Genomic DNA, 14,915 nt, shown 5'->3' with positions numbered 1-14,915 from the left:
TGAGAGGCGACTTCCTTGTCCCGCTGAGATTGCACTATATTTCTGTTCTGACCTGGTGAGCTAAGATTTCTAGTTAGAGCATTAAAATACGGGGCGGAAATGTCAAAACTGATTCTAAGTACAGCCCCGCGGTTGTTACTTCACAGTACGCACACATGGTGCTTTGGACAAATTCCAGTTCAAATGAAATCAGGTCAGGATTTTCTCTCTCCCTAGAAAACCACCAAGTCAGCAAAAATAATTAAGGTAAACAAAACCTCACCAGATCTAAAAAAGACAGACTGTCCCTGCTTAAGTTGCGCTTGAAATAATGTCCCAAATGTCTTTGTCATAGGCCCTCTTCTTGTTCAATACGCCTGCTTGTGATGCTGACTGAGAATGGCCAAATTGTTATTTAGGGCACATTTTTGTGGTTATTGATTCATCTGTTTCTGCTTGAGGTTTTGCCCCGACCTAAATCAATTGGATCTATAATAGCATTGGCCCTGCGGGGTACATGGTCTATTAAGCACACAAGACCTCATTTCTACATGTGTGATCACTCGAAACATGTCTGTCTGCTGGACTATCAGAGAGCAAAGTGCTGCCCCAGGGGGTGGGGGAGATAAGCCTCAAAAGTAACATAGAAGTCATGTATTATTAATCCAGGACCTCCACGTGTGCTGTCTCTGGGATGGTCTGAGCTCAGCCCTGTGATTGGACACACCTTCCTCTCTGCTCACGCCTTCACAGTCTCATCCAGGCGGGGGCGGGGCTAGAGCCGCATTTACACCTATGATTGGCCCAGATAAAAAAAAAAAAGTTTACAGCTTTATCTCCGCGGGTTCGAGGAGCAGGTCGCGCGTTATAAATACTGCCTCCAGCCTGGGAAAACAAAATGAGCACCGACATCCAAGAAAGTCGCGTCTGGCCAAAGCTTCATGATCACTGTGAGAAGGATGCTGCAACAAGCTCTACGGGTATCCGTCCGAAATGCCTTCCCCCTGGTCAAATGGATGGAGAGGTGGGCTGAGGGCGCATCAACCAAGCAGCAGACACTGAAGACCCTGGGCGACATGCCCGGACCGTCGGTCGCCAGTTTCGCCTGGGACTTGTTCGCCAAACGGGGCCTGTCGCGTCTGCACGAGTTACAGGTAACATGATGATGTTCAACAGGGATTAAGAATAGGCCTATTTACAATACTTGCCTTTTAATTTAAATACAGTCAGTAGGCTATAGGCTGCAACATAGTGAACTAAATGATAAACAAATATTGATACACAGGACGTTCAAAGAGGACAGATTTAATGCATTTGATAATTGATGGAATATTAGTGGTTGTATGCAAGAGAGAGAGAGAGAGAGAGAGAGAGAGAGAGAGAGAGAGAGAGAGAGAGATTTAAGGAAGCACAGACAAACTCCCCCCTTCAGCAGATGAATGTGAAAACAACCTTCTAGTGTCTCTGCACTAGTGTCTGTGCAATACACATACATCATTCTGCACCAGCTCAAGCTCAAAGTGAAGTAGCTATAAGCAAAACATATTGTTGAGTGGAGGGGGCCTTTAATCTAAATTTCCCTTTTGCGACACTATGGCCTAAGTTAACATGTCTGCCAAGCAGAGAAGATTTGGCTGATCAAACTGCCTGTTAAATGACCCAATCATTAGTGGATTAGAAAAGCCTGCATGCATCTTTGTTTCTTACTGGCTTCAAACTACAGGACAGGGCATCCAAAGCCAGTCACCTCATAGCCTGCAGGGTTTTCACAAGGTCACCTCAATCTCTCCAATGTCCCAGCTGAAAGGAGTGCAGCGGTATGGGCCCATGTGGAAAGCGAGTTTTGGTCCCATCCTGACAGTTCATGTGGCTGATCCTGCGCTAATTGAGCAGGTACTGAGGCAGGAGGGCCAGCACCCCATGCGCTCTGACCTTTCCTCCTGGAAGGACTACAGGAAGCTCAGAGGACATCACTATGGACTCCTGACATCGTAAGTATCACTCTGAGACTTCCTTTTCTCTATCTTATTCTCTCTCATTGGGAACCCAAAAATCAAACTAAATCAAAACTTGAATTATTTGTGATTTTGTTGTTTAAGACATATGGCATGACATGAATACAATGACCCAACTTGCTTCATTTCATTCATTAATATTAAGCCATAGTGATCAAGGGAACTCCCCCTCAAAAGTTGGGACAGGTAAATCAGTATTGTAAGGTCATTGGTTTAACTACAGGTGTGATACTGAGAAGTTAGACTTACAATACTTTAAATTATTTACCCTCTTACTGTATTACCAATGTCTGGTTCTTAGCTGATTCTGAATGAAATCCTTTTTAATTCAGTAGTTAAATACTCTTGACACCCTGATTTAGTTCAGCTATATTGTGTGCACAGATGCTATACTAACACAAGTGTTTGTTTGTTTTTTTACTCTGTGTGTTCCTAGTGAGGGGGAAGAGTGGCAGTCGGTGAGAAGTCTCTTGGGGAAGCACATGCTGCGACCAAAAGCAGTTGAAGCTTACGATAAAACCCTGAACGGCGTGGTCGGCGACCTCGTTTCCAAACTTCGCCTTCGCAGACGCTCTCAGGGCCTTGTCAATGACATCGCCAGCGAGTTCTATCGCTTTGGCCTCGAGGGTAAGGTTTCATGAGGTCCGAGGCATGGCAACATCATGCATCACTACAGGGTGTAACACATCGTGTAAACATGGGTGATTAGGGCTAGCCACATGCAGGAAGCAGTATAATGAAATACCGCTGACATTTTAAACATAAATGCATGTCAAAGCCTGATGTGGCCGAATAGTTTCAACATTTTCATCAAATAACCTTTAGCTCACCTTTCTAGTGGTGGAAGAAGTAGTCAGATCCTTTACTTAAGTAAAAGTAGCAATTCTGCAATACAAAAAATACTAATTTACAAGTAAGAGTCCTGCATTCAAAGTTATAACAAGGAAAAGCAAAATAACCTATTTCAGAGTGTTATATTATATATATATATATATATACATTAAATATATATACATTAAATTGCATTACTGTGTAAGCAGCACTTAATGTTGTAGTTTGTCAAGAACTGCTCGTATGTTTAGTGTAAAATCTGTAAAGTAAGTAAGGACAGTTAATACCTACAGTGTAGATGTATGTAGCCCAGTAAAAAGTCTCTGAAATGAAGTGGAGTAGAAGTATATAGTAAACTGGAAATACTCAAGTAATATCATAATTGTACTTAAGTACTGTAGTGTGTACTTTTCTTAATTTAAGCCTAATACCAGCTCAGATTAACCACAGACTATTGAGTACAGCTAAACTCATTGCTCATTCCCTGCCTCAAGTCTCCTCAACAGTTATTTTTGCATGACCAGATTCCCCCCAGACTAAACACTTTCAATCCAGTGACTTTTTGGTCACATGTACGGCTTTCAAACATTTACTCTTGCATCGTCTGAATGATTGTAGCGTTGAGTGGAAGCTGGGCCAATTGTGGTTGAAACGTAACATGCTACTTCAAAAAGCCTTAGATGTGGTTTCATCTCCCTGTGCAGCCTGAGTTTACGGTACATTTCTGTCAGCCCGTGTCTTTCTCGCCTCCTCATTTACCTTTTTTTTTCTTTTCTTTGACAGGCATTTCCTCAGTGTTGTTTGAATCCAGAATCGGTTGCCTGGATGAGGTTGTCCCAGAAGAGACCGAACGTTTCATCCAGTCGATCAACACCATGTTTGTAATGACGCTCCTTACCATGGCCATGCCAAAATGGTTGCACCAGCTGTTTCCTAAACCCTGGAACATCTTCTGTCAGTGCTGGGACTACATGTTTGACTTCGGTAGGTCACTTCTTCTAATCATTTCCGTTTAGGCATGGGAAATGGTAGCAATATTTAGGCCTAATTGGAAATATTAACTCTGATAGTGATGACTGTATGTATAACATTGGATTTTACAAAAATGCTTTTGAAAGTAAGAAAATTGGAAGATACAATGAAAACAGAAAATCAAACACATTTTTTAAAAAGATGTATGAGGGACATCCAGCAGACCCTACACAACCTCTTCACTACAATATGAAACCAAAACATACATACTGTATGTCTTTCCACACTTTATGATTATTGTCCTTCCGCCCCTTCTCATTACATTATTGCCATTATGGCTGGGTATATAAGAAACTGGGTTATCGTTCCACTCACTCTTACAGTACGTTAAGACTCATCCAGATCTGAATCAAACATGTTTAAAATAATCACTCAAACTGGATCAGGAAGCAGGCGATTAAAGTCCTTAACCCTCACGCACTACAAGATCATCTGCGCTGAAGTCTTGAACATCAGTCATGATGATTAAACTGTGGTCCTAATAAACCTTATTGCCTAGTTGCTTTCCCCAAATTACTGTAGGAAAAAAGATGGCAAGTTTATGAGAAAGTCTAGTATATACAGTAATCACTGTGCAATTAATGCATGGCTTTTGGTACTTATTAAGAAGGATACTAAAAATCACACCAGAAAGCTCCCAACTTGCTGTGTCTCAGAATCTGCATTACATACTGCATCCTCACTGTCATAATGGCCTCTAATCTCTGTGCTTCTAGCGAAAGGCCACATTGATCAGCGTCTGACGGCCGAGGCAGAAAAGGTTGCCTGTGGAGAGAAGGTGGAGGGCCGTTATCTCACATACTTCCTGTCACGGACCGGGCTGCCCATGAAGACTGTCTACAGCAACGTCACAGAGCTGCTTCTTGCAGGAGTCGACACAGTAAGCACGATAACTCTGTCCCCTCCTTTGCTGGATTCTGTGTCAAGTTCTCCCTGATTTAATAACCTCTCCCCCCTACACCCTACCTGTCTTTTCAGATCTCCAGCACCATGTCCTGGTCGTTGTACGAGCTGTCCCGCCACCCCAAGGTGCAGGCATTGCTCCGGGATGAGGTGTTGAGAGTGCTGGAGGGTCGAAGCGTACCGGAGGCCGCTGATGTGGCCCGCATGCCTCTCCTGAAGGCCACAGTCAAAGAAGTACTTCGGTATAACTGAAAAGATTTCAGTTCATTTCCTAAAGACATGTAATCTTCAGACTGTAAGTTTCATTTCGCTAACATTATTAAACTTTTTTTTCTCCAGGTTGTACCCCGTTATTCCTGCCAATGCAAGAGTGATTACAGAGAGAGACATCCAGGTTGGAGGGTACCTCATCCCTAAAAATGTGAGTGTGTTGAGGGAATTAGTACACTTTGAAATCATTCAATCATTCAATCTTTCATTCAAATCTGAATCATGGCATGTGGTCACACTGTAAGGAGCCCTTTGTACTGGGCTAAATGTGAATGAAATCTTTCCATCCAGACCTTAATTACCCTGTGCCACTTTGCAACGTCACGGGATCCAGCGGTGTTTGCAAATCCAGATGAATTCCAGCCCCATCGATGGTTGAACAAGGACCAGACTCACCACCCGTATGCCTCTGTACCCTTTGGGGTGGGAAAACGCAGCTGCATAGGTCGTCGGATCGCCGAGCTGGAGCTCTACCTTGCTCTTTCAAGGGTGAGTTGGCTGGACGTTTTTTGCTGTGATGAAAACTGTTGCGTATATTTTTGCAGTATTTGAATGGTTAATTATCAGTTGAAAATCAGAACAGTTTTAAACGGTTTTAACCTAGTCAGTCATTCAAAATGGTTTAATGTACCATGTATATACGTAAATAACATGTATACATGTAAAACATATGACATACATCATATATTTGTCACAAGACACTGTAACACATTTTGCTACATGATGCATATACACAGATTATTGAATTATTAAGCAAGTGATTTAGATTGTTTCCGATTAAATGGCAGTGTTTCAGCCAAATCCTCTTGCAGCATTTTTTCTCGGAATAATGTAAGACATTTAGGGGTTTTAGTTGTTCAAATCCAGTTCCAAATGAATTGATTTGATTACTTAATCCAGGGATTTCAGTCAAGAGTTACTACCCAACATTGAGCACATGATGAGCAGTCACCCTGGAGTAAATCTGTTTTCTCTGTTCACACTAGATCCTCGTAGAGTTTGATGTTAAGCCGGACCCTGAAGGGATTTCCGTGAAGCCCATGACACGGACGCTTCTGGTTCCTGAAAATGTCATTAGCCTCCAGTTTATTGAACGATGACCCACTCTCCTGAGCTGATTGGTTACATGAACGAGTATGTGAGTCTTTTCGCAGTAGAGAGCGCTAGCAGGTGGAGTTATCACAGCCTCTTGCGTGCAGTTAGAGCGGACCCTAAACCTTTGACACGACAAAAGGCCAAAGCCCTCTGTATCTGTAACGTAGTGTGTGGAGGCCGACGTGTGGAGAAGGACAAATAAATGAAGGATGAGCAGTGACAGCTCATCACTGAGGCTTTCCACTGGGAGCTGTGTTACTCCAAATTAAATACTGTGGGGGCATAAAATCATAAAATCACTATTAAGCACTTATTTGCACAGAGGCTAAGAGGAAGCCAGAGATCTCCTTCAGTACGTTTCAGTGGACAATCTTCAGACTTTATCCTTAAAGTGAATCAAACCATCTTGTATTTCAGGGAATTTGCAACATATTTGAAGCAAATGTTTGACTTCCAAGTAACCCCTTCCTAAATCTAATTATGACCTGTGATCTTCTGCACTCTTAACTATATCCAGAATTCCCTGTGTCCTGGTCGTGCAAACATTCATTTCAAGAGTGTTATATAAGTCTGAGAATAGACAGGGTGCCATAAATTATTCAAGAGGAGTCTCAGACTGGCACATGGACACACTATTTCTTCAGCTCTTATTGAGCTACAGTGAGAGTTGTGTGTAGATATGATGTTCAATGTATTGATCAAGTGTATTTTATAAGGTGCTTATGCATGGTGAACTTTTAGTGAGGGGCTCCTTTTTAAAAAGAATGGCAGCTGTTGAAATTGAAACCCCATAAAGGAATGCATGGTGCCTCTGTTTAAATCCCAAACGTAGGCCACTCTGCACTCAGGCTTTGTCTGTATGGTCTTTAGAATGTAAATGTATACATACCACAATTCAACAGTGCCGCACAATGCAACTGTACGTGTCTTTTAACTTCTTTTTAACCTAATATGAGTGATATACCACCATTTTGCAAATGTAATAGGCTTCAGTGTCTGAACTCTGTATTTATTCTAATTTAGCACATTTAAAACTGTTACTGTAAATGTCATTAAAAGGTTTCAAGTTGGACTTCTGCTTATTTGTTGATTTTATTTGGCCAAACCAATAAGAATCAGTGTACATCAATGCAGCATTTGCTTCAAGCTCTAACACCATCAGCGGCATCAGATTTAAGTCTAACCGATCAGACGTGTGTTGTTAGTTTGATGCCGGTGAACAGCCACCTGGCACGTAGGCAGTAATTTCTAAGAAATACAACACAGAGTATCAAAGTGTGGCTTGACCTTGTGGAGTGTGTAGTGTGTGCTTTGGTGCAGCAGCTGTGGGTCGATAATTTGGACTAAATCCTTCCACTGCAGATGGAGTGCCGAACAATGACGTTCAACCTAAAACTAAAGATCCAAATGTAAATCACAATACGATATATGATATATATATATATATATATATATATTTTTTTTTTTTTTTTGAATCTGATATATATATATACATATATATATATATATAGATTCAAAATCATTTTTAATCCCACAATTAATCACACTGTTGCAGAAGAAAGGGATGAGAGGAAAAGTATAAGACATAAATAAACACAATGATAAATATAATTAAAAAAAAAAAATAAAAAAAAATAAAAAATTATTTATATATTTTTTCTTTTTTTTTTTTTTTTTTGTGTTTAATAAATTTTTTTAAAAATACTAATATTTTTTTGAAAGGTTAATAAACAAAAAAAAATATATAATAAAAAAAAAAAAAACCGGAAAAAAAAAAACCACCCCACCTAGAGTTGAGAGAGAAATGCTGATTTTGTTACTCTATACTGGATAAACCTGCAGGGGCATCAGAAATACAGTACATCTATACTGGAAAGGTTTAGGACTCCAGTTGTGAAAAGGAAAAGAAACCACTGAGCTGTATTTTGGTGTACTAAGCAAAACATGCTATGCTAACTATGACTAACCCTATACATATACATTTAAAGGTAGGCTATACTCTTCCCTGTGGTGCCCCCTTGGTTTTTATGAAGCTGGTGATGCTTCTATTGGAAAATAAGACGAGACAGAGAGTTGATTAAATATGTTTAAAATTGATATGTTAATAGTTTTTATAGACATTTACACATATATGGATGCATTTAAAATCACTTTAAATAGAGTAAAGGGTGGCATTCACAGTTTCTGACTTTTGAACTTGGGCCATTAGTTCTACTAGCCCACTGCGACTAGTAGAAGTAGGCTAGAAGTAGGGATATAATGATAATAATATAATGTGTCCTAAACCCTGTTTTAAATAAAATAAGTCAGTGGGGTGTGTGAATATTGAAACAGGAATAAAACAATTTATATGTGTACTGGTTAGGTACCCAAAATACAAAAAAGACTTAGGCTAACGTCACTCAACAAGTTTCAATCACAGAATCGGTCACGTGTAAATCATTTAGCTATGTATGTAAAATACCCATTGACATATATAAAAAATAGAAAATACCCAGGCAAATACTGCATATAAAATATAGCTAAAGATAATCCAGATTTACACTCCAGTCCAGAAGGAGGTAGTAGTGCGCCGTAACGCTGCCAACCGCGATAACACCTCGCAGGAAGCAGTTAGCTAGCAGACTAGCAGGGCCCTTTACTGTCTATGGCAGGGCCGCTTATACGTCAAATTCATGTAGCCAGTTAGCCATGTAGCTAGCTACCGAGGTGTTTATAAAAGGCATACATAGGTTATACAGACTCCAGTTAACTGATCATATACCACAACGAAGGAAACTAGCAAGAAAAGGTGAGTCAGAAGATAGCGTAGCTAGTTATATTAGCTAGCTTGTTAATTAACTAACACTAACGTTAGCTAGCTATCGTAGGACCGTTGTGTTAGCTAAGCGAATTGTAGCAAGTACCTAACGTTACTAGCCAATATAAACGAGCATTATTTTGATCACATTGTGTTTGCTAACCAAACATACTGTACTACAATATTGTCTGAACAAGCTATATTCTTTGCCACAGCTAATCATTTCATACTAAATATTTCACATTGAAGGCAAAAGGAGAGGCACTATGGCTAACATTGCATGTAAACAAAGGCATAGCTAGCTAAGTACATTCCCCTGACTACCATCAACAAAAACACAGCTTATTGAAAATAGGTCTCACACAGAGTTTTAAAGTAACATTGTGGATACATTACTTTGATTATCTGTCTGGTTATAACGTTGACGTAAATGTTTCCTAAAGCTGTACTATAATGCTGGCATGCACTGTTGTTAAGGTGTTAACTTAAATTGTTACAAGGAATAACTTGAATTGTAACAATTAAATAACGTAACAATAACGTTACCCATTAGAGCCCTGCTTGTTAAAGTGGGATGCTCCTATAGTCCACATACGTCCTGTACACCTCAGAATTTATTCAACCTTTACAGCCTGTTGCTCTTTCAAAAGAGATTACATTATTGTTGGATTGTAATATTTGTGTGCCACCTGGAGTAACACTGCAACTCTGTGGAGTCAGCCTGAGCCAGATCATGTATAGTCTCACCATGTCGTCTGCCCTGTTACTCTGAGCTGAGAAATGTCTGTTTTATTTTCTGATGTGTTTCATGTTGTGGCTGAACAGATGCAAGCAGGTGACCCTGCGGTTGGTGCACCGATGGCAGTAGCTGGTGCTCAGAGTCGTTCGGAGGATGAAGAGTCACTCGGAGTGAAAGATGTGAAAAGGACGGCAACACAAGCGTTTGGCAGTGGTGTTCCCAAACGCAGAAGTTCCTCCAGGTTGGAGTTATATTCTTGTATATTGCATTATTCCAGCTGTATACTAGAATAATCAATGTATTTTGTTTACATAATGGCATAGTTGTGTTGTTTAATGCTGCTGCTACCAGTGTTTTATGTTCTGTGGTGGATCTACAAATCTTTAAAGAATTGTCGTGTTTTTTACACATTAATGTCCTTAGGTCAATAAAGAGGAAGAAATTTGACGATGAATTGGTGGAGAGCAGTCTTGTGAAGTCGTCCAGTAGAGTCAAAGGCCCACCTGTCATAGAGCCTGTCCGCTGTTCAGGGAGTGAACCTTCATCTAGTGAGAAAAAGAAGGTACATAATACCTTAGAACCCACACATTCTTAAGGTGCCTACCCATGATCCGAGGTAAAACTACTCTGCGCTGGCCGTTCTATTGTTTTTCGGAGACAGGTGCCGCCAACTAGGCGGAGTGCTGCCCTTAGTTCCCTACACTGCTCGGAATTGCCGCCGAGCGCTGCGCTCAAAGTTTTATTTTTACAATTTTTTTCAACTTTGACCTTGTTGCCGCTGACCTTTCAAGGCGCAACCGATTTCAGAAGCAATGATGACCTTTACCTGCGCTGTGCTTCTCTCTCTCTCTCTCTCTCTCTCTCTCTCTCTCTCTCTCTCTCTCTCTCTCTTTCTTTACCTCTCGGTTTTACCGGGGATCATGTTTATACAGCTTTACAGGATGTCATGGCAAAGATGATAAGCTTACCGAGCTTTGATGGATATTTTTTGTGCCTTTTATGCAACTCTGTCAGGTAACAAAATCAGGAAATGCTCTCACACCGCCTCTCACCATGTTAGTAAACCCTGCGCCCATCACCAAAAGAGTAAAGAAAAGCAAGCAGCCTCTACATATTACTAAAGACTTGGGAAGATGGAAACCTACTGATGACCTGCTTCTTATAAATGCAGTGTTGCAGGTGAGTAGTATAAAAGATGAAATCAGTGTCTGAAAGGACGGATAATGTTTAGGAATTAATGTGACTAGCTTGTCTGTATGACTCAGTTTGTCAGTTTATGATCTAATGAGTCTGTATTTGTCTCTAGACCACAGACCTAACCTCTGTTCATTTGGGGGTCAAGTTCAGCTGTCGTTTCACGTTGCGGGAAATTAAAGAGAGGTGGTACGCTCTCCTCTACGATCCTGTCATCTCAAAGTAAGAAGAGACTTACCCGGCAGCGGCTTTACCTTCCGATCCAATTCTACCAAGTCTTCTATGTTAGTTACCCATTTAGGTAAATTAATTCTCTCTGTTGTCATTTTAGGCTGGCATGGCAGGCCATGCGTCAGCTTCACCCAGAAGCCATTGCAGCAATCCAAAGCAAAGCTCTCTTCAGTCAGGTTGAGGAGGCACTGCTGGCTAAGATTGGCTCAGTAAGTGAAACTGTTACTTTTGGAACATTTCACTGTTGTAGTAAAATAAACTAACATACAATATAAAACAGTCTATTTGGCTTAAAGCTACCATTTTAATGGTTGAGAAATGTAGTAATAATTTTTTGTGTATCCACCATAGCATACTTTTTAAATGTACACCTTTGACTGCTGTATTCACAAGCAGTTTGTATTACATTTGTCACTGAACAGACTAGTCAGCCCAAAGTGGACATGTTCCAGGAGCTTCTGAGCAAACACCCTGGTGTCTTTCACCCATCTCGCACCCCCAAGAGCCTGCTGGTACACTGGCAGCTGCTGAAGCAGTACTACCTACTGGATGACCAGAGCGGTAAGTTGAGTTACCTACACAATTATACCAATATAACTTCCAAGCATTTGAATGTGTATTTTGTTTTATTTGGGCAAATTGAGAAAAAAAAATGCCTCTTGTATGCCAATGCACATTAAATTATTAATAAAACTGTAAGTCCTCGTCATCCTCCAAGCAAACTGCAATATGTTATATTTTGCGATTTTAAAATATAGAACAAATCTTTGACAGGAGATGACACAACTAGCATGGTGCTCAAAATTGTTAAGAAATTTTCATTTTGGTGTTACATGCCTAATGGTAGAACTGCAGTGAATGTCCAATATTCCTGCCCTGATACATTTATTTAATTCACCAAATAGTTTTCATTTACCTCTTGGTTGTATTACTTATTTAGCACATTAATCACCACTTACAAAAATGTACTATGCCTCTCTGAAATGATAAATGCAAATCTGGATAGACCATAAAGACCCTACCCTTTTCTGAATATTCATATAAAATAAAACTTAAGTGTGAGCCTTTTTAGTGTGGAATATAAGGAAGCCCCGGGTGTTGTTTTCCGAAATAAAGTTATGAGCGTAACATTTCTGTATGTAATTGTCTTGTCGGCTTTGATTGTGTGCTGCAGTCCAGCCTCTTCCTAAAGGTGACCAGGTCCTCAACTTCTCTGATGCTGAGCAGATGGTTGATGATGTAAAGTTAAAGTAAGATAGTCTTTCATTTTTGCAGTATTCATGTCATGTATGTCATGTTTTTGTTGCTGATAAGAAAGTATTTTATTATCTTCTCACTTAAGTATTGTACGTCGATGAATTTTCAACACTGATCCATTTTCCTGCGTTTCCTTTCACACAGGGAGAGTAGAGATGAGGTGTTGGAACATGGTGAGAAATTTGATAATGAAGAAAGAAGTTCAATGCGATTCATCTTGCACAGCATAAATTCAATCTTTGATCATCTTGATGTTGTTTACACAAGCGTCCTTACCCTTTGTTATGCCTTTGTCTTTAAATTCAGAGCTGATGATTTCCGATCGTCACCAAAAAAGAGAGATCAGACAGTTGGAGCAGGAGTTGCCTCGTTGGCAGGTCCTCGTGGACAGTATTACGGGTATGTAAGAAAGCAGATGGCTTTTAAAGGTATATTTGTTTTGAGGAATCCAGTTTAGTGAAACAAGTTTGTGTGTGTCTGTGTGTGTGTGTGTGTCTCTCTCTCTAGGGATGAGCATGCCTGATTTTGACAACCAGACACTGGCAGCATTACGAGGAAGAATGGTACGCTACCTCATGAGATCGCGAGAGGTAAGACATCTTTCAGAAACAGTTGTTAAAGAGAAGCAATGTAGAGGTATTTTGTGGCAAGAAAATGGAAGGAGAGAATGTATGAGATGTATTTTCACTATGATGCTAATGATCTTTTTATTTATGTTCACACAGATTACGTTGGGCAGGGCGACCAAGGACAAACCAATAGATGTAGATCTCTCGCTAGAGGGACCTGCCTGGAAAATATCAAGGAAACAAGGTGAATAAACTCGTACACTGTCATGCTGTAACGGTACATGCAAAGCAATGTTTTTAAAAGACAGAAACCACTAAAACATTTCTCACAATTTAAGGTTTTACAAGCATTTGAACTATTTTTACATTTTTAATGTGACATTTGAGTTATCCAGGCTTAGGTGTAAAGTACGCATGGATATCGCTTCTGAAACACAAAATATAGCTTATCTCCACGGCAGGAACCCCAATTGTGTTTTTGAGTCAACAATTAATTTTATACCTGTGTTCATTTTCTTGATTTATTTTCATGTTAAAACGTAGTAATCTTTCAACTGGCAGAGATTGATCCCCTCTGATGTTGCTGAAAGTAACCAAACTACCATCACTTATCATATCATATATTGATGTCTACAGGAATTATTAAACTGAAGAATAATGGAGACTTCTTCATCGCCAATGAGGGCAGACGACCCATCTACATTGATGGCAGACCAGTCCTGTCGGGCAACAAGTGGAAACTCAACAACAACTCAGTGGTGGAGGTGTGTGGAGGGTGTCAACCGAGTTGTTTTGCATTTAAATTGAACAACCATGATATATTTGAGTGGTACCAAGTGAGACATAGCCCTAACGTACTGTATCCGTCTCTTCAGATTGCAGGTCTTCGCTTTGTGTTTCTCATTAACCTGGAACTCATCTCACTTATAAAAGCCGAAGCAGCCAAGATGACACCGCAGTAAATGTCAGCCATCCGGCAGAAGAGTGAACAAACGGGACATATTGGCAGGCAAACGGATGCAGTCAGTGCTTTTCTGTCCAACAGCGGTTAACAGTCCCACGAAGTGCAGTAGTGCTACCACGAATCAGACAGACAACAGCCTTGTTAACCTGAAATGAGAATTTTAAAGAGACTACAGCTAAATCCCGGAGAAAGCTAGTAACAGGTGTTACCTGTTGTTTGGACAGTTTCCATGTTGTAATGTAGACACTCTCATGGTAGAGCCTTGTTTTTATTTTATTTTTCAGAATATTGTATTTAAATTCTGTAGTAAAGCTTTTTCAAAATATTAAACTTGTATACACAATGTTCTGAAGTTCACTTTGGTGTCCAATCTACTGTGGAAATATGATGTTTCAAATATTAACAGAAGGCTGTACTGTAAGAAACAACACATCCTGCATTTGTTATCTATCTAGCTGTAGACTAGTTAATGTAAAAATAACGAAATACTCTGAATAATCTGCACTCATGGACATGTGAGAAAAGGTCTTTAGATATAATTTGGCTTGTTATATGTGGCCTGAATCTTTCATACTGTATCTTTATTAGGAGAATATTTATATGCTATTGAGCTTTGTCCATATTTTTCTTATTAGAATGTTTGATCAGTTAGAAATCCGAACATAGTAACAGAAAAGCAAATAGGAACAATATGCTTCAGACACTTGACCAGAGAGCACCAGTGAGTGCTACTTAAGCAGGTAATTCATCTCTTGGATGACTCGCGTATATGAACTAGAAATGGATTAATAGAACAGCAAAACTGAATGTGTTTAGTGCTTTTGGATCAGTTTAAGGCTCCAAAACCTTATATACAGTCACATCTAATAAATATTGATGCATTAGCAATACATTATTTTGAAAGGATTTTAATAAACGTAATCAGTTTGGTGGTCACTTTGTTGTCAAGCTGGGGGTGGGGAGCTAATGGGAGGGGGCATGCAAACTTATGTATCTGACTTTCTCTAATATGTTTCTTGAAGCTGAACACTGAAGC

The 14,915-nt window shown here is 40.0% G+C and overlaps 2 protein-coding genes across 3 annotated transcripts; both read left to right on the top strand.

Annotated features, from left to right (window-relative positions):
• Positions 1–776: 776 nt before the first annotated feature.
• LOC120558053 (25-hydroxyvitamin D-1 alpha hydroxylase, mitochondrial) lies at positions 777–7,171 on the top strand. Of its 2 annotated transcripts, none has more exons than XM_039798891.1 (9): positions 777–1,133; positions 1,873–1,970; positions 2,431–2,621; positions 3,609–3,809; positions 4,574–4,737; positions 4,836–5,002; positions 5,100–5,181; positions 5,322–5,519; positions 6,017–7,171. In XM_039798891.1, exons 1-9 carry the CDS (start codon positions 921–923, stop codon positions 6,128–6,130), a joined length of 1,428 nt encoding a protein of 475 aa, XP_039654825.1. In that variant the 5' UTR covers positions 777–920; the 3' UTR covers positions 6,131–7,171. The 2 variants fall into 2 exon arrangements, with proteins under 2 accessions (XP_039654825.1, XP_039654824.1); XM_039798890.1 differs by having other exon boundaries at positions 921–1,133; positions 1,780–1,970.
• A 1,559-nt stretch (positions 7,172–8,730) lies between these two features.
• On the top strand, positions 8,731–14,236 carry mcrs1 (microspherule protein 1). Its single transcript, XM_039798893.1, has 14 exons — positions 8,731–8,916; positions 9,751–9,905; positions 10,088–10,226; positions 10,679–10,843; positions 10,971–11,080; positions 11,190–11,298; positions 11,512–11,650; positions 12,264–12,339; positions 12,491–12,519; positions 12,653–12,745; positions 12,854–12,936; positions 13,072–13,159; positions 13,552–13,679; positions 13,791–14,236. Exons 2-14 carry the CDS (start codon positions 9,751–9,753, stop codon positions 13,875–13,877), a joined length of 1,401 nt encoding a protein of 466 aa, XP_039654827.1. The 5' UTR covers positions 8,731–8,916; the 3' UTR covers positions 13,878–14,236.
• Positions 14,237–14,915: the final 679 nt, after the last annotated feature.

The sequence above is a fragment of the Perca fluviatilis genome, chromosome 4 (assembly GCF_010015445.1).
Source record: "Perca fluviatilis chromosome 4, GENO_Pfluv_1.0, whole genome shotgun sequence".
NCBI classification, from domain to species: domain Eukaryota; kingdom Metazoa; phylum Chordata; class Actinopteri; order Perciformes; family Percidae; genus Perca; species Perca fluviatilis.
Note: the sequence above shows the minus strand (reverse complement) of the source record. Positions and strands in the feature narration are given on the sequence as shown.

What these genes read in the sequence shown, in the direction of transcription:
- mcrs1 (XM_039798893.1), top strand. Translation starts at nt 9,751, where the DNA reads ATGCAAGCAGGTGACCCTGCGGTTGGTGCACCGATGGCAGTAGCTGGT. An exon ending in CATCTAGTGAGAAAAAGAAG is followed by an intron (nt 10,227 to 10,678) that starts GTACATAATACC and finishes CAACTCTGTCAG; the next exon opens with GTAACAAAATCAGGAAATGC. An exon ending in ACAACAACTCAGTGGTGGAG is followed by an intron (nt 13,680 to 13,790) that starts GTGTGTGGAGGG and finishes CCGTCTCTTCAG; the next exon opens with ATTGCAGGTCTTCGCTTTGT.
- LOC120558053 (XM_039798890.1), top strand. Translation starts at nt 921, where the DNA reads ATGATCACTGTGAGAAGGATGCTGCAACAAGCTCTACGGGTATCCGTC. An exon ending in CACTATGGACTCCTGACATC is followed by an intron (nt 1,971 to 2,430) that starts GTAAGTATCACT and finishes GTGTGTTCCTAG; the next exon opens with TGAGGGGGAAGAGTGGCAGT. An exon ending in TTCTTGCAGGAGTCGACACA is followed by an intron (nt 4,738 to 4,835) that starts GTAAGCACGATA and finishes CTGTCTTTTCAG; the next exon opens with ATCTCCAGCACCATGTCCTG.